This window comes from Maniola jurtina, chromosome 2 (assembly GCF_905333055.1).
Source record: "Maniola jurtina chromosome 2, ilManJurt1.1, whole genome shotgun sequence".
Classification (NCBI taxonomy): Eukaryota; Metazoa; Arthropoda; class Insecta; order Lepidoptera; family Nymphalidae; genus Maniola; species Maniola jurtina.
In genome coordinates, this window is record NC_060030.1 from 5769463 (window position 1) to 5793046 (window position 23584).

General features: G+C 35.8%; 1 protein-coding gene across 2 annotated transcripts; it reads right to left on the reverse strand.

The window, feature by feature from the left end:
• Window positions 1-17557: 17557 nt before the first annotated feature.
• Window positions 17558-23329, reverse strand: LOC123871241 (glycine-rich protein-like). 2 transcript variants are annotated; one of them, XM_045914936.1, is made up of 4 exons: window positions 23295-23329; window positions 22101-22245; window positions 18271-18478; window positions 17558-17835 (listed from the first exon to the last, which is right to left on the reverse strand). In XM_045914936.1, exons 2-4 carry the CDS (start codon window positions 22237-22239, stop codon window positions 17790-17792), a joined length of 393 nt encoding a protein of 130 aa, XP_045770892.1. In that variant the 5' UTR covers window positions 22240-22245; window positions 23295-23329; the 3' UTR covers window positions 17558-17789. The 2 variants fall into 2 exon arrangements, with proteins under 2 accessions (XP_045770892.1, XP_045770901.1); XM_045914945.1 differs by having other exon boundaries at window positions 22101-22242; window positions 23293-23323.
• Between the last annotated feature and the right edge of the window lie 255 nt (window positions 23330-23584).

Consider the following 23584-nt stretch of genomic DNA (forward strand, 5'->3'; position numbering starts at 1 on the left):
TTTCCCACATGTTTTCCAACTTCTAATTAATCGCACCATAACTACAAACAGCATAATGTGAGGGATTTTGTTCCGAAAATTCATTTAGAATCTCAAAGGATAACAGAAACTTCGCTGAAAAATAATAAATTACTTACCTATATTGGTAGTTAAATTATCGTAACATAAGAATGTGAGTAACGAGATTTGTTAGAATAAGTTCATCTGTTATAAGAAAGATCACGAAACAAGAAGTTTTTAATGAAATAAGATTTCGTCGCTTTTTTAACCAATTCTAATTTGGTAACCGGAATTTACGACGAAAAGTTTTATTGAAGAAAAAAAACTTTGGTACATTTATTTCAGTTCCTTTGATTAAAAGTTAAGCGAGAGGAAAAACAAGTTGGAGCAAAAAACGTCAAAGCGTTGGTCAGTTTCCTCTCGAGTGAAAAAATACCTGTGTCAGGATTATTGCGCCCGTAAATCTTTACGACTTCCGCAATGATTTCTCTATGGGGGGCTTTCTCTACACATTTTTATAGTCTCCTTTTAATACTGTCTGTATCACAATTAAAGACATAATACGAGTAAGTATAAGTACGCTAGATAAGGCGTGTCATACAGAATGACAGTTATTGTTGTACCGATTCAGAGCGCCCTACTGACCGTACCGGTAATTAAAATTGACACTGTGTCAAATGGTCTTCGTGTTGACACCATGTGGACAGATGTGTCATCACTAACATTTTGTTCCACTTATGCTCACCGCACACTGCTGATATCAGCCCCAAAATGACGACAGTCAAGTTGCTTCAAAAACAAGTCGGCAATATTAAATCCAGCGTATTTGAATTCGTAGAGATCAGTGGTCTGAAATACTGTAAATAACAAAGATCTGAGATGCGATCGGCATTATTATTTATTTTTACGGCACGAAAATCTCTTTGTAAGCCACTGTTTTATTTTTCATTTTACTTCTATTAGTTATTTTATTGCTTCCATAACATAACATAATATTATAGGGGCGATATAAATATGAACATGAAAGAAATTGATTAGGTAATATCATAGTAAATAAAATTAAACTAAACAATTTGTTTAGTTTAATTATACCCCATAAGGACCTACGAGTATACCAACCTAGGTAACTAAATACAAATAGTAGGTACAATAAACCCGTCTGAACTATTAAAAAATTCCATTAAACTTGGAACAAGCGCATTATTTTGAAAGCGTTTAACGCCAAAATGCACTCAGTATACATCGTCGCCCCAATTTCACCTGTCCACCGAAAAGCTTTTAATGCAAATAGCTAGACACTGAGTGTGTTTAGCTAACTTTGCCATGATAACAACATTTTTAGTTAGGCATAATAAGCACTTGGATCATAAATTACAGGATCGAACTTTATACTAATATTATGGTTCTGAAAGAATTTTTATGTTTTCCATTAGGTACATGATGTTGTGCAAAACAGACTAAATTCCTCAGTGATAAAGTTGCATGGAAGCAACCGAATGAGCTTTCAGCTTTCAGTTGCTCATATAAGCTGATATTGTAGACTGTAGTGTATTTTACGTATTGAAATTTTTTATGATTTGAAAAAACCGCCTGCTCTGCAAAGAGGTAGATCGCCGGTTTTTCTCAGTGAAATCTGCATCTGAACCATTGGTAGAACCAGACACATAACATAATAGACTAAGAGCCCACGAAGGCCAGACCCTCGTTATTTTATAAAAGTTGAAAGTTTATCTGCGTCCCCTACACACAACACATGGCCGGTTTTTTGTGGCTATATCGCGACTGTGATACCACAAAAAGTCGCGATCGGCGACCTCCCTTACTTCTTTATAGTATTATTTTAGTGTAGATGGAGAGTATAGACGTAGAGTAAAAATTCATTAGAGGTAACGGGGTAAATGAGGTAATTTTGGAACAATACAGTATCCTCGTCATTGTAAGGAACAATTACGAATCATTTTTAATAATAGCATCTGCCAGGCTGGGGTGGTGTTAAGATTTACGATTTTATTCAATTCAGCGTCCCAGCAAATTAAGGGTAGCCGGGATCCATTAAGTGCTTAAGTGTCTCCCGAGCACGAAATTGGGGATGATAATGGAAATATGTTAATAGAACTTAGCAATGGTAGAGCGGCCCAGTTTACGCGTTATTATATGCAATAAACTTACTCACGTTTCTGAAACACTATTTAATGATCAAAGTAGCGTATACAATATACATTGGCTTATTATACTATATTCATTATTTCTAAATTAGGTTCCCTAAAGAGCAATTCGCTAATCACAGATTCGTTACATTATGGATGCAAATAATGATCAATTGTTTTTGTAAAACACATATAATTATTAATTCTGGACGTCATGACTGGACGCTAATAAAATGTAATCATTGCTATTTTCCGCAAGCTGATCTGACGTTGACCTCTACTAATACGCATAACCTGCGTTTGCCGACCTGCGTTTTGAAACTACTAACTTGATTTTCGCCATTTTGGCGCTGATAGCAGCAGTGATAAAAAAGCCTATGTTAGTCTCCAGGATACAAGCTATCTCTGTACCAAATTTCACAAAAACACATTTAACCGAATGAGCCTCTAAGAATTTCGTAGGAACTCTTTTTTTATGTTCCAGAATAAAAAGTAGGTAGCTACGTGGCTACATCGTCAAAATCGGCTATACAGATGGGCCGTGAAACCGGCCGGGATACAAGACAGATAGATACACACATTACCTACGTATCTATGGATGATACATACTTACGTCGCGTCGGTTCCTTTTATCAAACCAAAAACTTGAAGTAATGCTGCGCGGATTAATACCTACATAATATCAGTCTGTTCTGGATTAAGTTTTGTTCTTGTTAAGTTTATTTTGTGTTGTGCTGTAGTTTTGTACCTACATATTTTAATCGTGCATGCCGAGTCCACATCGAGAAGACACAATTGCGTACATGTATCTTTGTCCATGTATCATCTTGTATTTTTTTTCAATTATAGTCAGTTTTTTGGACTGAATAAAAAATTTAAAAAATATATCCATTTCAAATACAATATTAAGACCTAAACGACTTTTGGCCAGCTCGTACTTTAAACTTAATACTGAATTGCAGTCAGAAGATATTTCGGGATACGAAGCTCGATGTTCGAAATCCCGGCTATATTTACGTTATTTCTGGTGTGGTGTGAGAACTATCCACCCACGCTAAATGGGGCAGTCACAAATAATAAATAATCCGATCAATACTGCAACAGTGCAGACTAACTGTCTGTACTAATTTAACTCGAACCAAAAATACCGTGAGGTTGGGCCTCGTTCACACTTCTATATTTATTTTCTGTGTAAAACCTGAAATACACAACACGCGAAACTAAGCGACGCGATGACGGCAGAGTCCAATGCGTCCAACGCGACTCCTGTAAGTTTTAATACATGGAACTCTATGAAGAAGTTCACACTGCAAAGTGCGCTTTTGAACGTAGAAGCTATATATTTTTTGGCCCAAAAAAAGGAGTGTAATATTTTCGGGCTTCATGTAGGTATGTATGTAAGTGAGTTTCTTTATTCCACCCTAACTTCTTTTTGCCTGAACGAATTTCGATGTATGTTAGGGTATTGTTAGACTTCTTACAATCCTATATACTATAACTAGACTGTAATTTTTTTGAAAAAAAAAAATAATATGACGCCATTTTCAAATTTGTTTTTTTTTCACTATATAGTTCGTTTTTGGCAAGGCACGTATATAGTGTTTTTTATTTTTTTAATAATGACTTGTTATCGAATACATAATTTGATTAGTTCTAAAGTCCGTTGCTACTTAAACTCTTCATGATTTTAAACTTATTTCATTGTTTAGCGACATATTACTATAATGTAGATAGCTAATTTGATTAATCATGGTATGTATCCTCTATCTACATTATAATTTAACTGTTCAGTTCTTAGTGTTGCCTACCCAAAAAGCGAAAGTTGTTTAATATCTGTGTTCAATCAAAGCTGCCGCACGTGTGTAACCGGCTGTATAAACATATTTGAACTATTTCGTGTACCTTGTTGGCGTCTTGGCTTTATGTCATTGCATAGCTAATCCCTGTACTCCATTAGGATCAGCGTCTGTCCAAACAAGTGCCAGTAAATGCAGCTAACAATACCCACCTGCCAGATTCGGTTAGCACCTCTAGAATTACACAGTCTTCAGCTGTAAATACGAGTAACATAAACCACGAACGCTGTACCTAATCCTTTTGAAAAGACTTATTCAATATCTTATTTCACTGCTTGCAACGTAACACCTACAACTCTCAAGTTAATTTAAGTGCAATGGTCGTCTGGTTATATTAACCAATTATAGTACCCGGCACAAAATATTGAACATATCGAGCTTTAAAAGAAGATGTCAGATTTGTAAAGCGTTGTCTCTGTCACTCACACTTATGTGACGTTTTGTCGGTCACGACAGGAACAACGCTCTATGAAACTGTTGTCTCTTTCTAAAGTTGTGTGCAGTATTTCCGGCTGGATACTGTTTTTAAAAGAACTGGTCAACATTTTTATATTATAATAAAGACCAAAATGCAAATGAACTGCCAAAAAAAGTCAAAGAAAAAAAAAAATCATTATTATATTAAATATTATTAATTATTATTCATGAAAATTGCTCGAGCTGTTCGCTGCTCAGTATGTGCTGACCCTAATAAATCGTGTAGATAACAGCTGATTTTTTAGCAAAATCCCAGTTAACTCCTACTATGACAGTTAATTAACTTATTAAAAGTCTCATTAAAATTTTGAATATTTCAGCCTCACAAAGTTACCGTAAAATTCATTTAGCTCACCCGCGTCAAAAGAAAATTAAAAAGTTACGACACTGCAAGAAATACAATTAATTATGATTAGCTAATTAGCAGAACTCGTTTAATTTAGAGCGGACGCCTTACTCGTTTACAATGTTTACTAATAAATTCTGAATTCTGATGTTCAGGGGAAAATAAGCAACATCCCATCCGTTACCTACTATATTATAACCAGATGGGAGATAGAGATAGCTACAGAACTGTGAGCTTTATAATTCATATGCCAGAGCTCAAACTGATACGCTTGATAACACAGTAATTTCCGTTAAATAGGTCAAAAATAGGTTTGATATTGACTTCCATCTCCTTCCGCCTATACCTGTATAAATAGAAAATAAAATGTTTCATAATTAGGCAGCATTCAATTAAAGGTGAAGTACTTATTCCTTATCTGGTATCTTACTGTTTCCTTATATTGTGAGCTACCCTGTTACTATATTATCTTTACCAAATATGTACTATATCTTTGGACATGTTAGACAAAGCCTCGTTAAAAGATTGGCTACTTTACTTACTTATGCCTGGAGTTTTTATTTTCCATGTACAGGTACCGACGCTTTTCCAAATGACACTTCAACACAAAAAAATATTTCAAATCCTTACAAAAACATTCACGGCGTAGCCGTTATATAATTTTCCTGCGTGTACTGCCTGCGCTTTGTATAAAAAAATTCTTTGCGATGAATATGAAAGAAAGAAATTAACTTTTCCATTCAGGGCACGGTCTCTCTGTCAAGTATTTCACAATTCGTTATAAAAAATTACTTGAGCGGACAAAGCGCTAGAGGAAACGATCTCATTTTCTTAACCTTAATTACAAAACTTCATTTAGAAAATAATATTAAGAATGCAGTTGCCTTAACCTACGAGCGTTTCTTTGGGTTTTACAGATCGCGAATTATGACTCTCCCGCTGATGAATCATAGAATTTCAAAAATATGTATAGTCAATAGTCATACAGCCTACAAAGAAAGGAAAATCTACCCATAAGAGAGCTTGGAAGGTTGTTTCTGAACCGCTGAAAAATACCGTAGCCTCTCAGGAAAACAGAAATTCAACACGAACGACATTTAGAACAAACCAAGGGCACAACGATATCAGTAAACAAGGATCCCATTGCCTTTATTTGCAAAGTTTTGATCGTTTTCATTCGCTTGTAGAATAAACAAGGGCATTGTATTGCATCGAGTATTTATTTCAATGTAAGTATTAACTTTCAACAAGCTATAAATAAATCAAAAGCTCTAGTGTAACACAAATTAAAGTTAACTGTACATTAATCTGTTATTTACAATGGAGATTAACTTTCGGCAGAAAGTCAAGATTCGACATCTCCATACCACATCCCCCACACTACTCGTACATACAAGCAAACAGATTTTAATCATCTACTTCTACTCTATCATCTATTGACAAGAACAGTGGTAAGGGTGACCAACAAATTCCTGAAAGGCCGGCAACGCATCGGTACCTCTGGTGCTGCAAATTTTCATGGGCGGTGGCTAATCACTTAACATCTGATGACCCGCCTGCTCATTTGCTCATTTGCTTGTTCAAATAAGATTTGTATTTTATTTATTTCTCAATTCAATATTAAAAAAAGAAACCTTGTTAAAGAAAAAATCAGATTGGAATTACTTGGCCTCCAACCAAATAACATCGATCAGATTCGGTGATTGTAACGATACTTCTGATTTATATCCTAAGGCGTGATTGAAATAATATTTCTCAGCTATGATTTATTCGCAGTAATAATGGTGGTCACAAACCACGAAACGAGCTACAAGACACGAAGGTGGTAATTCCTGTAACGTCAGCAGAAAGATTCGGCCGCATAACGCGCATTGAAGAATTATTGCTAATGTGAGGTGACCTCAAAACAGTAACTTTTGTGGCGCACCGGTTACTGCGACTAACACAACATTTTTGATTCTGAAAAATGCACCCCTTACGGCTACGGCTCTTACGGCTCTTGCGCCTCCAGTAAATGTAACACTTCTGGCCGAGTGCGGTTTCCTTCTCTCAACACCAAAGAGTCAAATTACAATTTGAACAGGGGCACCGCGGATAGTAAACAAACATCACATAGCTCGATTTGGCGTTATTTTTCGCTGTCTTTCAATTCTTAAGAAAAAGAAAATTTCCCCCATATCCTCTTCGACTTTGATCTAAAAATTGGTGAAGAACTTTTGAGAACCAAGTAAACTTGAAATCCAACTATTTTTGTTGCTGAACTACAAAAATATAAGATAATAATATAAGAATTTTGCTGAATGAAACGAAGGTGCAATTAAGCTCATTTACGTATACAGTATCGATGCGAATGCTATATGAAAAGAGGCAATAAATGGAACTTTCAAATGTTTTCTCGTGCGCTTTTCCGTAGTGGTCCGTAACGACCATATAAGGCCGATTGCTTTCCTAAACTTATCCCATTTGTGCCCAGCGAGAAGAAATTGGAACTTCTTTATTGTGGCAAAGTTACAAATGAGAAAGGTTATTTCCATTTCTATCGTGTTAGAAAGCCGAGTCTGATAAATATCTGATAATTTCTAATTTTATGACGCCCCATTTTATTCTAGTCTGAGTGAAATAACCGTCAATAGCAGAGTCCCAACTAAGAGAGAGGCACCGGTTAGAGTTCCCGAATTTCATAAAATGTGCCACCGGTTGAAACCTATAAAAATTTTTTTTGGGGAAATTCGGATGGCCACCGAGGATGTGTTAATGGGTTGAAACCTATATAAATATTTCTGGGGAAATTCGGATAGCCACCGAGGATGTGTTAATGGGTTGAAACCTATATAAATATTTCTGGGGAAATTCGGATGGCCACCGAGGATGTGTTAATGGGTTGAAACCTATATAAATATTTCTGGGGAAATTCGGATGGCCACCGAGGATGTGTTAATGGGTTGAAACCTATATAAATATTTCTGGGGAAAGATCGAATATTTTAAGATTTCCCCCAGTCAACAAAAAAAAGAGGTCTCTACTAAAAGCGGCAGTCTTAAGTTTGCCGTGTATGTTGCCCACTAATTTGATCGAAGAAAGAGCTGCTTTTGCCTCGGTAACCAGCGGCGAACTAACCCCGACAGAGGCCGGGGCGAACGACGGTGCTATTTGTGATTTTATTCAGTTATCATCATCTCGGTAAATTGGAGGCAGCAGGGATCCATTAAGTACTTAAATGTCTCTCGACCGCAGTAATAAAAACGATAACGGCAGAGATTGTTGTTTACCAATTTTTCCAATAAACATTTTGAAAAACTTGTAGCCGTTTTGTGAAACATTGTTCTAGAAATTTCTAGAAATTTGGTAAAAGTTAAAACCACTTTGTTGCTCAGATAATTTTTTTTATTGGAAATTCAATGAGGTCCCATTCAAGGAGGTATTTTAACGATTCTTAGTTTTAATGTTCAGAAGGTATAAGGGAAGTTTCCCTATAGTGCTTCCTAGCGCTATTCATACAAACGTAGTTTGATTCTCATTTGAATATCAAGCAAACTCGAAGAAATTCTGTTAACACGTTCTAGAAACTAATAGGTATGTGAGTCTGTGAAAATATTAGTTTCTAGAACGTATCTACAAAATTACATTTTTGATTCAAATTTTAAACGAGAGCCAAACTAAAGTTTGAAGTACACTACGAATAAACTCAATTTACGTAGCAGTATAAAGTTTCTGTTACTTTATAAATAAATTCAATAGTTTCTGAATAAAATGCCTGTTGACATACAGACAGACGGTCAGACAGATACGAACAAAATGCTTTTAGATCGGGTCCCTAATAAGACGTCTCCCTAGTTCCACATTTAGCTTGAACTTTGCATTTACGCTTTGAATACGTACCTCAGTACTCGTATATCGTAATGATATCGTAGTACTAAAGTAAGTACACTTGCACAGTCTCGAGGGAATTCCGACAGGATAGTAACGTTCCTAGATTGCTTCCCCTTATGATATGAGATCTCAAGACTCGTGAGTACAGCTCTCGTGCATACCAAGACTGATAGAGAATGTCATACGATACTCGTCTTTATGTTATAATGCCGGTGTAGGGCATGTTTTTCACTAAACTTTTTCAATTTCGCTAACTTACGTTAAGCAGCTTATACCTACTACCGTAAGTAGTTCTTCGGGCTATGCGCCTCACCTATTGCCAGTTAAACTTCGCAACTCGTTGGGTTATACCGGTAAGTGTGGTTCTAGTGCTGATCTTTTCATTTCTTCTCATTTTATCCCGTAGAGAAACTCAGAGCATGCTCTCTCCATTGCCCGCTGAATAATTTTAATGAAACACAAGTGACCAGGATTACTTAGGTTAATTAGTTGATTATTATTGACTGATTAGTGAGTAACCGGACACAGGTGGCGCAAGTCCCTACAAGAAACCTATGTACTTACTACCACTTTATCCTCGACTCGAGAAGTCGAGACTAAAGATAGAATCTACTAAAAACTAAAGAACTCAATAATTTGGTTGTATCTACTTAGATCAAAAGGTTTAAGAAAATATTCTGTTACTACTCTTTAGACCAGCTATATCATAAGTATTCATTGCGAAAATAAGTAAGTAATTAACTTTTCCCTGTTGACGCGAACTCTTTGTGAAGTATTTATAATTCGAGACAAAGCCATTTCAGCAAAATAAAAAGCTGAATAAAACGCCTTCGTTATCGTGCTTCTTAACTCTCTTGGTTCGTAAAATTCCCTCCATTGAATTTAATGAAACGAATCGCGTATTATAACTTTTTTGAAATAAATAACTTCACAATCCTAAACTAGTAAAATGTATATAGTTTCAGTTAGAGTGTTACAAGTTCTAGTTGTAGCTGAAATTTTGATTCTACGCTTATCACGCAAATCACAGTTAGTGAGACGAAACATTTTCTTCTTGAAAGACCTACTTGTCAACCGACATTTTATCAAAATTTTTTACCTTCTTGAACAATTTGACCTAAGTAGACACGGGTAAACCCGAGAATAAATGCTACATTATTTCTCTAAGCATAATTAGTTTTTTAAGTAACATTTCGACTTGGTACTTTTGAAATTAAAGAGATAGTTACGTGATAATAAACATCTGAGACACCGCGTGCTCTAAACTTTTATAACAGCACGTACGTTCATAAGAAATATGTTGCGATACGTTTAGGTTGTTGCGAACTCTGTGCTCAAGTATGAGAAAAATCGTCCTTTGTGTTACTTCGTCGTGACGTGCAGTTATAAAGTGGACAAATGGTTGTTGTTCTTTTTAATATTTCTATTTGGTAAAAATGAAAACAGGCATTATTTTATTAAACTAGTGCTGCAGAAGGTTAACTAGACTATGTATATTAATATCTTGAACATCAAGCAAGTCCAATTATATATTTTATTTTATAAAACGCTTGAAACTGTTCAAGACAATATTGCTTCAACTAGATAAGCAATTTTTCCAAGATCGTATTCTTAGCGTTGTATGTTTGAATTAAAACGAACTCTACCTTCTGTTTCAACTAATCGATTAATTAGTAGAGGAAGATCAGATTTAAGCACCAAAATTTAAACATTATCTTATTATTATATTTATTATAGATAGTTAAAGTTATCATGAAAATTTTGTAACTTTTCGTTCGTAAAACTGCTGATGATAATTTATTACAATTACGAAAACAGCGTTACTCTTGTGACTAAGGTAAAGGAAAACGGAAGCGAAGCGGGCAGTAAACAGGAGTCTCATTGGTTTTTATCTGAAAAGTTGTTGTTTACAGCGACCATTAACTACATAGTTTGAAAAACATGCGTAACTCATTACATACCTACTATGTTTTAAAAAGAAACAAGCATTTGTAACATTAATATATTTCATTAATTGAAGAGTTAAAATAAGTAAGTAGGTGGGTACTTTTGTTTTTCAATCTCAAAAATGAGTACATTATTACTTTAATTTTTTTATCTCTCATTTATTTATTTATTATCTCGTTATTACCACATTTTTAAAAAGTGTTTATAAATAAAATAACAGAAACAACAAAAAGTAAAATAATAGAAACAACAAAAAAATTAAATAACACTTGTAAATATGAACTTGTGTTGTATAGGTGTGAACATCCTATAGCATTTTCATCAAAAATTATATTCTCTATTACGGCCTTTTCAATAAACAAATTCATAAAATAAGCCAGTTCCCATCTGTCCAACGAAGTTCACTACATTGGTTAGGTATGAGGTATCCTTATAAAGGATCAAAATGAGAAACTGAACTTTTTATCACGTCCCAACGGTGCATTTTCTACAACCAAGCAGAAAAAAACTCGCGAGTTCTGCCTAATCATAGCTTCTAATGGAAGATTTAATTAGAATACATCAGTAAGAAACTGTAACCTTTTGTGTCGAAATAAATTATGAATATAAATAGGTAAACGGAAATTCTCCACAGCAATATTGAAAGTGCTTTCACACACCATTCGACTTCGTGTACCCATGAAGTTTGTAACGAACATCGTTACAGGGAGACGTAAAAGTTTCCTCGAATCGTTCGCGGTCTACGTTTATAGCAACCATAAACTCTACCTATTTCTAGAAACCCTCCAATATCCTCGAAATCGCGTCGGTTTTCTTTTATCAAAACGATAAATGGGAAGTAATCGTAAGAAATTGGAAATGATCAAAGGACTGTTTTCGTGCTTCCTTCAAAGTAAAGGATATTAATTTGATCACTTTTGTTTTGTTGTTTGTCGCCGCACATTCACATAATAAACAGTACTTTGAGTTGTTCTTATTCTTTGGGGCTTTGTAGGTTCTTGCGTTTCTGATCTATTCTGATTACCACTAATTTTTACAGTTCCTTGTCTTTACTTATGGCTGCTAGGCATACTTAGCAGCATTTTTATGACTAGAATCAAAGTAGCTGCCTCAGGGGTAAGATGTGTTTCCCTAAGTGGATGCTATGCATTAGAGCGATGCAATAGCAGATTATGTACATCTAAATCTCGACAGACTTTGAGTTGCGGTGTTCTCTTTTTTGAAGAATTGGTGCTGCATATAATACAGATTAGGTATAGTATGTGCCCTGAACACGAGGCGGGCAGCGTGTGTTGTCTGCGCATTGTACAAAAACTGATCTTGCTAGGCTTGAGTATTTAATCTAGTCTAACCAGCTCAGTCTGCAGCGCCATACAACTTCATATTGGACTAGGTAGTCGTTTTGCGCGCACTGTAATATCTAAGATGCAAAAATCACTTAGTATTAAATAGAATTAACAAGACACTGCCAGAAAGTTTGACTTTAAATATATTGTTTTACAAAGAAAGATTAGATCGTAAATAAAATATTATCTCACAGTAATATTGAAAATATTTCCCAAGTATAAGTATCAATGCCTTTCAATTTTGCCGACCGCGAAGTTTGTATCGTGCCTCGTTACGACGAAACGGAAAACTTTCTGGACTCGATAGCAGCTTTACGTGGCTTTACGTCCTTATGGAGAAGATACAACTTTGACACTACCTACAGTACCTACCAGTTAAGCTACTAGTATAACTATTATAGTCTTTTTATCTTTATAGTCCCAAGTGTAAGGATAGTGTATCCTGCAACTGCGACAGTGTATAACAAAACAATCATTGTACTCATTAAGTAACGTTGATCCAACTGGACAACTAGACGGGTAACCTATTTTGAAGTGCGGATTTAACCTTTACATCTTCCAAGCTATTATCACTAATATATTATCTGACAATGATACCTAATAATTTTCATAGGTAGGTAGGTAATTTTTAGGAAATCGTATTATTTGTAAAGTCTGAGAAAGTATCTGGAAACCAAACACATTTTTTTTCGCGAAAATTCGTACCATTACTTATTTATATGATTGATGTAAGGGTTCATGATCCTCAACAACAGTAAATTGGAGTAGGTGATATACAAATTATGATACCATAATATTGCTATTGTAGGTATAGCAACGAAGTTTCAGCTGTTAGAATAGGCAGTGGCACTACATAGTGAATCTGGAGATCACTAGACAAACAGTAGGCAATCTAGCTGCAGTACAATAGTGACGGAATATCTCGCTACGAGCAATTCAATAAGTTAGGTAATTTGCTAGCTTCTTGGAACTGAGGCATATAATCCATACTAGGTAATATTATAAATGCCAAAGTTGGCCTGTCGGTCTATCTGACTGTCCGCTACGTTTTCACGGCCCATCTGTTTATTATATTTAACTGATTTTGACGAAATTTTGTAAGTACTTGCCTGCAAAGATAGAGCTTGCATAACAAGGATGGCCTGCTATATTTCGCCCTGAGAAATCAAGAAATTATAAATGTATGAATGGCTTAACTCACGTGTCTGTCGGAGTATGCCCGACCAATTTCGAACCCGCACGAGGTCCTTTTTCAATGGTGTCTGCTCGCGACGCGGCGCCAAGGAGACGAGTTAGAAACTAGTTGGGCATACTCCGACAAATATGTGAATTTAGCGGTCATACATTTATATTTATAATGAATACCACTTGATAGTTTAAACGTTGAAATCAAAGAGTTCTCAAGACATTTAAAAAACCTAAATCCAAACGAATGAAGTCCCGTGCAGTTACTAGTCTCGTGACTACTATAATTGCTTGTTAAATGCAAAAAGACAGAGGCAACATAAGAGATCCAAAACTATTATTTCGTACTCGAAAGTCAATTAATTAATATTCAAAAATACAAAATTGTATCAAAGAAAAATTAGGAATTATGGCAGAGCTTTACTTTCATTCTAGGTACACTGAAAGGGGTTTCAACACAAAGTTGACGATCAGTTTCACAGTGTACACTGTAGACTGTACAGCCATCAATTCAGATACATTTTAGTTACCTTGTGGGAAATACAAATGTTGATAGATCGCGTGGATGGGGATTAAACAATGTTGCAAGCCTATGTAGAATGTAGATGTTATGATAACCTATTGCATAGTTTATACAGAATTATGGAGTGGCCCAGACTTCGCCTCTTCCACACATTTATAGACAGGCTAGTGTTTAAGGCTTTGGCTTTTCTCTACTCGGGAGCTTCTTGCACTGTCTAACTTTTTGGAGCTACGAGTATATACATATAACTATGCGGTTCAAGCAATTAAAAAGCACGTGATTTAACGGTGAAGGAAAACATCGTGAGGAAACCTACGCGCCTAAGAGTTCCATTATGCTCTCAAAGTAGTGTGAAGTCTGCGAAACCGTATATGGCCAGCGTGGTGAGCTATGGGCCTTAATCCTTCTTAGAGACCCGTGCTCAGTAGTGGACCGGTGATGGGTTGAAATGGTGATGAGTAGGTATACACGAGACATGACTCAGTACTGTTACAACAATGATGGAGTCCTTTTATTCCCTCGTTGAACTTAGGGCTGCAGCAGCTGTTTTCCATGCCCTCTGTCTTTGGCCTCTGCCTTGTCTGTAAATAAGATTCATCAAATCATGACGCTAACTGCTGGTTTTTTTCAACTGAGGAAATAATTCTATCGGCACCAACGTAGGTATACTACGTCTCCGCAATCCATCACTTGGTAATTGCTATATAAACCGTAACTTCGAATGAATTGTTATGGAATCAGTGACACGGATTTGCGAGGTTGCTATGTATATTCCATTAGGGTTATTACAATCGATAACAGCTATTTATTATTATTATCAATAACAAATAACAAACAGGATTGAAGTTCTACTTTTTATTACTCATCGGCACTGCCCCAGTTTTTATTAACAGTTATTTTTCACATATTTTTATTGTCTTGATAGCTATATACCATCACTAACTAGTCTATTGATTAATATTATTTTATGTAGGTACTATAGGTGTCGTCTAGCTCAGCTTTTCATTTAAATACTCCTAAAATATATCCTTACCTAATAATATTTGAGTAAATTCGTTATCTTTAAATTTATCTCTATTGGTGAAAACTTAAAATAAATCCGTAATTTAGATTTAGTACCTACTTTTAGTCAGATTCGGTAGGCTGACTTCATGTTACATATACGCATAATATGTACAGTAGTGAACTGTAGTGATTCGTAACAGTTTACTTTTATGGCATATAACTGCGTTCCATTTCATTGTCCTGTATTATTCTTTGGCCTGCGGTAACGCCTGCCAGGCTTTCCTGCCACGTAAATTCGAGCTCGGTTTATGAAAACTTCACTTGCACGCAAACTATTTACGAACATTTCGAACCAAACATCCGGATACAAGTGGGTTCCAATACCTAGAGCTCTACTTCACTTACGGTAAAACATGTTTTGACAATGTTGAGTAATTATTTATTAAAGTATTTTTGTGGAAGTTGGCTACGAGCAAGATTTCTATAAAATAAGCTTTCTGAGGTACCTACTCGTACCCGATTGCCCGACGCTCTCGTAATTTTGATAAATTAATACTTAATCGTAGACAAGGTGGAGGTTAAAGACAGGTTACTCACTGGTTTTTCACTTACAACCACAATGAGAAAAGTCTAGTACCAAATGGAGTGGAGCACTATAGTTACCAGTGTTACGAAAACCTTTAATTGCGGTCAGGACCTTCAGCTTGAAGAATACGACGAAGAAGAAGTTAATCATCATTCATGATCAACCCCTCACGAGTCATTCGCGAGTCTCCTCTCTGAATGAGAAGACTTTAGGCCATATACTCGTAGCTGGCCAAATATGTATGTATTGGCAGAATGCACACACCTTTCAGAACATTATTGGAGAGCTCTCTGCCATGCAGGTTTCCTCATGATGTTTTCTTTCACCGTTAAAGCAAGCGATATTAATTAATTGACTCTGAAAAATGAGAGGTGCGGATTGAACCCGGGAGTAGGAGGCGGACGTCTTAACCACTAAGCTATCACGACCTAGAGAAGTTATGAACGGGTAAATAGGATAATAGGCATGACTGTATAAGCGTGAACTTCATGTCGAAATAGAGATACCTAAGTATTTCAATTAGGAGGCTACCAAAACTAGTGCAGCATACGTACCTACCACAATTAGTGCAGTACGATCATAAACCATTCGAGTGTGAAGCGAGAACAATCACGAAGCGGCATCGATTACAGAGCGCAGTAATATATCTCTTTTGTAAGCGAGATTAAAGAGGCGATGGCGTGTGCCGATGTCATTCATCTCCGTTAAATGCAGTTTCGGCGCCAGGAGAACCACAGCGTTCCTCTTCCTGATTCCTAATGGATATATCATTCAGGATCAACCCATCGCCGGCTCACTACAGAGCACGGGTGTCCTTTCGGAGTGAGAAGGGTTTTGGCCATAATATAACCATGCTGACCAACTGCGATTTGGCAGAGTTCACATACCGTTGAGAATATTATGGAGAACTCTAAGACATGCAGGTTTCCCCACGATGTTTTCTTTCACCGTTAAAAGAATTGATATTTTATTACTTAAAATGTGCATAACTCCGAAAAGGTAGAATTGCGTCCCCGGGATCGAACCCCCGACCTCCGATTAGGAGGCGGACGTCCTGACTACTAGGTACCTTAAATTTCAGGTGTGATTGCAATCTAGCAACAGTCTATTATCAGATAAAAGACCTTCTTTGCCTAAAGGCTTTCTGGGTGGTACCAAGTATCGACTGAGAACCACACTACTAATAATATAATCTATCTCGTCTCCTCCAGTCGGTTCCTCATGAGTTCATGACTAAGAATAGCAATCACAGCGAATCAAAAGCTTGCAGTAAAGTTCATGTCTTTGGCTTACGCGCAGATTTATAACAATTATTTATATTTTTAATAAGTTGGTCTTAGATGCAGTTAGGTTGGAGATCTCGTGCTCATTTGCGTTCTACATTCCACCACAGCCCAACCAGAATTTTATTAGCTGCTTAATAGCCAGTTTCATTTGGCGGCGGCGTGCGATATGTCCAAAATACTTAGCTAATCATACACTGACGCCAGATCGTTAAAAGTTGATTTTTGATTCTAGTTGAGAAAAAGTTGATGCATTTGTACGTTTTGCAGTCTTCTTAGGTTCTAATTTATGTAGGTAATCCTATTAAAGCCTCTTTAATATTAACGATAATTAACAACAAGACTATCTACATAAACTAGTTCATTAATTTATAAAAAGTAGTGCAGAATATGCTTACAAACTACATCCAAATAATACCTAACCCTGTTTAATGATGCACAACTCATTACGCTAGGAAATTGAAACTTCACGCCGCTGCAACCACGCTTATGCTATTTCATTATAAATTCAACTATACATAACAGACTACCTATTAATGTTCCAGTGTTTTATTATTTTGTTACAGGCATAAAGTATCCAAACGCGGAATGCAGTAAAACTAGCTATAGACGTTTTTATAAGTGGAGACAATACACAGCCGCAAGACCCGATAGCGAAAATTCAAGTTGTATCAGCAGCATCGAGAGCACCGTAAAAATACAAGAGTAGAGCTCACGTCAGTGCTGACGTCTGCCGATGTCTTCGACATATCTTTGATAGGGCTAATGCAGCCGATGATGAGGTGAATTCAGCAGTTTTGTCACATTTTGAGGGCAAAGTTCAAACTTTTAAGGGTATTAAAAGTTAATAAAGCACTGTGAAAAGTGCATTGAATTAAACGAAGATTATATCAAAAAATTAAAATAGTAGTTTGAGATTTATCCTCATTTTATAGTTCAGGCCCGAAACTTTCGAACCTTACTACATGGGAAATCCTAACCCAAAATATAGATACTTACCAATTGCCTGCATTAATAATATTTTGGCTAGCAAATTGTATAATTATGTCTTTTTATAAGAATAATCTGCGAAAACAAACAAGAAAAAGTATTTTTAGATTTTAATTATTTTTCTTATAATATGCTAAGACGGATCAGTCGCGAGATAATCTCCTATCTCTATGTACAAGAAAACTACATTAATAATAATAATCAGCAGGTACAAGACATGTTGTTAAATTAATACCATCCGTCCGATGTGTAGTAAGTTGAGGGGTAATAAGATCTGAAACAAAAGTAAAATCATTAGTGCTATAATACTTACCAGAATTTTAATGCCAAAATTGTATAATTTCGTTTCTAAAAATAGATATTTTTATCTTAAAAATATATCTGTATACTATCTTATACTTATACTTAGTATCTGTAGATTCTCGTCAAAATATTTTACCTATAAATTATACCTATTTATACGTAGGTAGTTCATGATTCTAAGTTAAATCATTTATTCAAATTAGGTACCATTTTGATTGTCAATTGTTCAATTTCTAAGCTAACGACGTAATTTGCCATCTTTTGTAAATATCTCCTATATAAGCTACTCCAAATAAACTGATGATTACCTAATTTTTATTTTGACTATGTGTTTAGTTTTTAAGCTAATTGTTAAATGCTACAATAACAATTTTAAAAAATGTATCAGGTACTATATTTTTTTCACCTGTATCCACCATATCCATGTCCGTATCCGTGTCCATATCCGTGTCCATATCCACCGTATCCGTATCCGCCGTATCCTCCGTAACCGCCATATCCATGGTATCCGCCATAGCCGCCATACCCGCCATATCCGTAACCACCGAAGCTTCGGCCGTGAAGTGCTTTACCCACTAGAGCACCGCCCACCAGTTTAGCGCCTACAAGGCCGGCTAGAATAGAATAGAAAATATTACGTATTAGGGAAGACACTCACGGCGATATTTTACAGCGATTCAGTTACTTTTGGCCGTTAGTCGCATTTGGAACGCGCGAAGGTAGCGATTCAGTAATGTCATAAGAGTCATAATATACAGTATGTCATCAGAACACTAGCGAAAACGAAGACAGATGATAGTACTGATGATTACTGATAAGATACCATAAAAAAACTACGAAAAAAATAATTAAAAAGTCCTGTATTTTTTAAACAAAATATATTGAAAATAAAACATCTGACTGACGCTAGAGGTCAACGAAAGTTCTCGACCGAGTCCATCTTGCAACTATAGCGTCCACAAACGTTCAGAGGTACCTTGACCTATCTATACAGTATTGCACGATTTTATCGATGGCATCGCGTCTGTATCGATGCTGTATCGCGATGCAAAATCATTGTTATGTAGGCGAAGGTTAAAGAAGATAAAGAAGGATTGGTACGATCAGTGGCAGTATAGGGAGTATCGCTGTCTTTTTTCGACTGTATCAACAAACAAAAAAGTCCCTTATTCAAACTTTTACAGAATAAGTTAAGTTTTACCCGTCATCTACACCCGGAGCTACGGAGTCAGTTCTCAGGAGAGTCACGTGCTACAACTTGGCACAAATCTCCCGCTATAATACCGGTCTTAAGCTTAGCGTCTTCAGCAAAGCGCGACGGCAATATGCTAGACGTGGCTAGGGAATGCAATCCCGCAATAAAAATTCAACCCTGATATTAGAGAACTGAGGGTACTGAACCACAGAATCTTGATTCTTTATGCGGGATCCCAAAGAACACGTAGTCTGCGAAGAAGTTACGAATTGAGATTCAAAAATTAATGTTATTACTTATTAGGCATCATTATTTTGGTAGTAGCTACGTATAAAATACAACAAATCATAGTGTAATTCGCCACCCAAGTCTAACAATTCATTTCTTTCTAATCATTACTCACCTACGTCAGAAGAATTTGGCCCAATATGAAATGCTAATCTGCAGCCCCGATGGCCCTACGTGATCTCACTCGATTTATATGCCGGATTAATCTTGCAAAATTCCTGCGGGATTCTAGTATACCGGGATTGCATTCCCTAGACACAGCTAATAGAATTCGTAATACAAGGAACATTATGAAGGCGTTACCACTGTGGGGCACGCATAACTATAGGTACAGTAGACATACTTCATACAGTTAATTGTATTTATTGTATTTACAAACGTACACATGTATGCGAGCTTTTAGTTTAATTTTCTGCTGTGCAGTTTCAGATGCGTTTGTCTGTCTTAACCTTTTAACGAATTCCTTCCTCATTTAGGTATTTACTTTCCCAGAGACCGGTTTGAAATTCAAATGAGCTTGGGTTTCTTGAATGAATAGGTATAATAATGATTAAATCATACAAAAATGTTGGAATTTCCTACTGGATGCGAGTGATGGTGCCGACTACATTTTCTTTGCAAAAACATCTAACAAATTCTTATATTACCAATCGAAAGTTAAATAAGATTTATTAATATTACACTGACTGACTCGCTCCAGCTTTGCCTATTCTGTTGACTTGCCTATTCTGTAGAATAAATACGTAGATGGTAGTATAGTAGGTATACACATTAGCTTATGATAGGTTATACACGTGAAATTTATTTAGAATATATTGAAAATAGCTGAAATGAAATGGCGAAAACTGCATTGGAAATCGACTAAAAAGTTTAGAAGTTATAACAGATTGTACAGAAAACGCAACTTTGTTTTTGAAATATTTTAGTGAGTCAATACTGTTGCTTTATGTTTGCTATTAGGTACGAGTCAATTAAGTGACATCGCCAGAAACAAAAAGTTAGTAGATTGTATTAACCAGATTTCAGCTACAATCTGGGGAATGCAATCTACTAACTTTTGTAGCAGCAATATACGTACGAATTACTAATAGGTATTAAGTAGATACCTTCTATCTACATGAATTCCTTTGGGGTTCTTGTTCCCTGACAATGTTATCAGTCATCTCTGCCCGAGCGACAGTATCAGATACTGCAGGAGCGACGTGCGTAAACTTAGTTCCCATTTAAATAGTTTTTAGATGAATAATTCTACAAAATACGGGCTTTTATATTAAATGATCCTCTCCTCTTATCCTTTTTTTTCAATTTCAATGTTTATGTTTTAATCGTAAACTTTTTGGTGCAAAAAATTAAGAGAAATACGGTAACATTAAGAAACCTTATCTAAAATTTTTTGAAGTCCATGCTTCGCTGAGCGTTGATGAAGTTATCGGTCATCTACACCCGGCGGAGCTATAAAATCAGTTCCCAGGGGAAGGGGAAGCATGTGCTACAACTTGGTGCCAATCTTACGCTAGGACACGCACCAAGCTTCTCTAAAGCTTCGCCAGAAGAGTCGCAAGAAACGATTCACTGACATCTTTCATTAAATATCGCGGATGAAGTCGCGGACAACCTCTGCGGAATATACTTATACTTAGCTCCTACATAAAACTTTAAGTACCTACAGACAATAAATTGAGTTGTATAGAACTCTATAGGAATTAACTAAAATCGGTGACATTAGACCTAAAAATATAGTTTGCGTCAAAATGGCTTCCGTAAAAACGAAAAATTGCTCTATTTTTTTAAACATTGCGAATCACGCACCGTTTTTTCGTGATATCCTAGACAGTGCTTAAACACCTTATCTAAAATCCTTTGAAGCTCATCATTCGCTGAGCACTGACAACGTTATCCGTCATCTACACCCGGAGCTATGAAATCAGTTCCCAGGGGAAGCACGTGCTACAACTTGGCACCAATTTCACGCTGTGCCGCCTTGCATACCAATAGCCCCTTACAAGAACGATTCCTTCCTGATTTACTTTTCCAGGGAACGGTTTGCAATTCAAATTGCATTCGGTTTTTTTTTTAAATGAAACTTTACGTTAAGATGTAAGATACCGGATTTACTGATAAGCATTACAACAAATTAACACATAATAGGCACCTTACTAAGACAACTATACATATGTAAAAATAGATTTTTCTTCCTTCGAATTTGGTACAAAAAACAATGGTTCTCATAGAAAACTTCGCTAATATCAACAGACTCTCCTATTAACAATCTAGTCTAGGATTTTATTAATCCCAAACCAAGCAAGCATTCCCAAACCATAGCCGGCCCATGACTATAGAGCATGGGTCTCCTCTCTCAATTGGCAGGGATCAGCCATAGCCCACCATGCTACAACAAAGTGCGCGTAAATTAGCAGATTTCACATAGAACTCTCGGGCATGCAGGTTTCCTCCCGATAGTTTATTTCACCTAATGGTACTTTAATAAGCAAGTAGTAATCTTATGTATTTACCTAATATGCACATAACTCCGAAAAGTAGGGTCGGGATTGAATCATGAATCCCCCGAATAAGAGACTGATGACTATTAGGCTTTCAACACATGTAGTTACTATTAATAGAAATAAATAAATGAGCGAACTTTGTCCTAGATCAACATATCGTTTGATATGAGTTTTCGCAACTAGACCAAAAATAGTAAAATTCTCTTATGGTTATTAACTACTTAATAATATTAAAACTTTAATATTTACCTAGCAAGAATCTCTTATCCCTGTTGTTTTCGACTTGCTGGGCATCTGTCTGTTGCACGTCAACCGCAGGACCTTGCTCCAGAGTCTGCGCCGCAGCATAAGCCACCAACGCACCGAAGATGATTAATGAAAACTTCATTTTTACCTGAAAAGTAAGTATTTTTCATCAATGAAAGATTAAAACTTGACTATGGTTTCAATTGATTGTCTAGTATCGAAAATATTAGGCTTTGAAATTATTTTCTAAATTCCTACCGGATCTTGACATTATCGTTTTGATGTTATATTTTCATCCTGAATTTTATTCTTATTTATATTTCGCATCCATATTAGAAATCCGAAAGTGTGACTGTCTGTCGGTTTGCATAATTTACCTTCTACAAAGTATACACACTTAGGCTACTTGGATAATAGAGTTCCCACAGGATTTTCAAAAAGCCTAAATACATGCAGACGAAGTCATGAACACCAACTTGTACCAAATTTATTTATGCAACAGAAACATGCCAAATATAAAACAATAGAACTTAATTTCGTAAATAATTAAAGATCTTAAGTTAAACAGTCTTTACAAAGTTGTGAATTACAAACAAAATTACAATTTAACTTCAACTGTAGACATTTTCCAACAGCGCAAAAGTTTGCAAACTAAATAATATTAGACGAAAAGCTAGGCCTGAAGGGATCCGTGAAAACAATCGCTATTATTAATTATACCAGAAATCTCATTTCATGAAACTTGTCCTTTCAAACTTGTACTTTCTAATTTTACAATTAAATTTATAAGTTACTAAGTGATTTGCCCCAGCTTCGCACTAAGCTAATGTGAATAAGTTGTAACTGTAGATAATACATAAATCATAGTAAGTAGTATCTACAATTAGGGTGAAACTACATTGCAATCCAGTGTAAGTAACTAGGAAGTAGATACAGGTAGGAATAGTTGGATATATTTTATTCCTAATGAAATAAGAAATACCTACTTTTATATAATTTAAAAGACAACCGAAAAAAGCCGGAAAAGCAAACGAAAATCTTTTAGTACTATAATCAAAAACCTATTTTTACCGATCACAAAAACTTATAAATAGTTATGATTTTCTGCTCAATCTTAGAGTAAGTTCTGATATTATACGTATTGTTTTTATTTTAATATTTGATTTCACGAAAGTTTATAATCTCACAAGGACCTACCTGTCCAATTATAAAACGTTATGGTCACAAGCAACACGTATATACTGTGGTTGGCGATCCTGAACGCTACTTTTATAGGTCGACTAAAGTGAATAATATACAACATAATATATCAATGGAGTCATTGATCTGTAGGTACGTGTCACTGACACACCCTAATATTTCCTTTATTGGGTTTTTTTAATAACTAAGTATCTGTGTGAAGAATCTTTGGATCGTTAAACTCTATAAAATAATACTGTTACAGTAAGATATTATGGTATCCAAAATATTTCTAAGGAGCTTTCTAA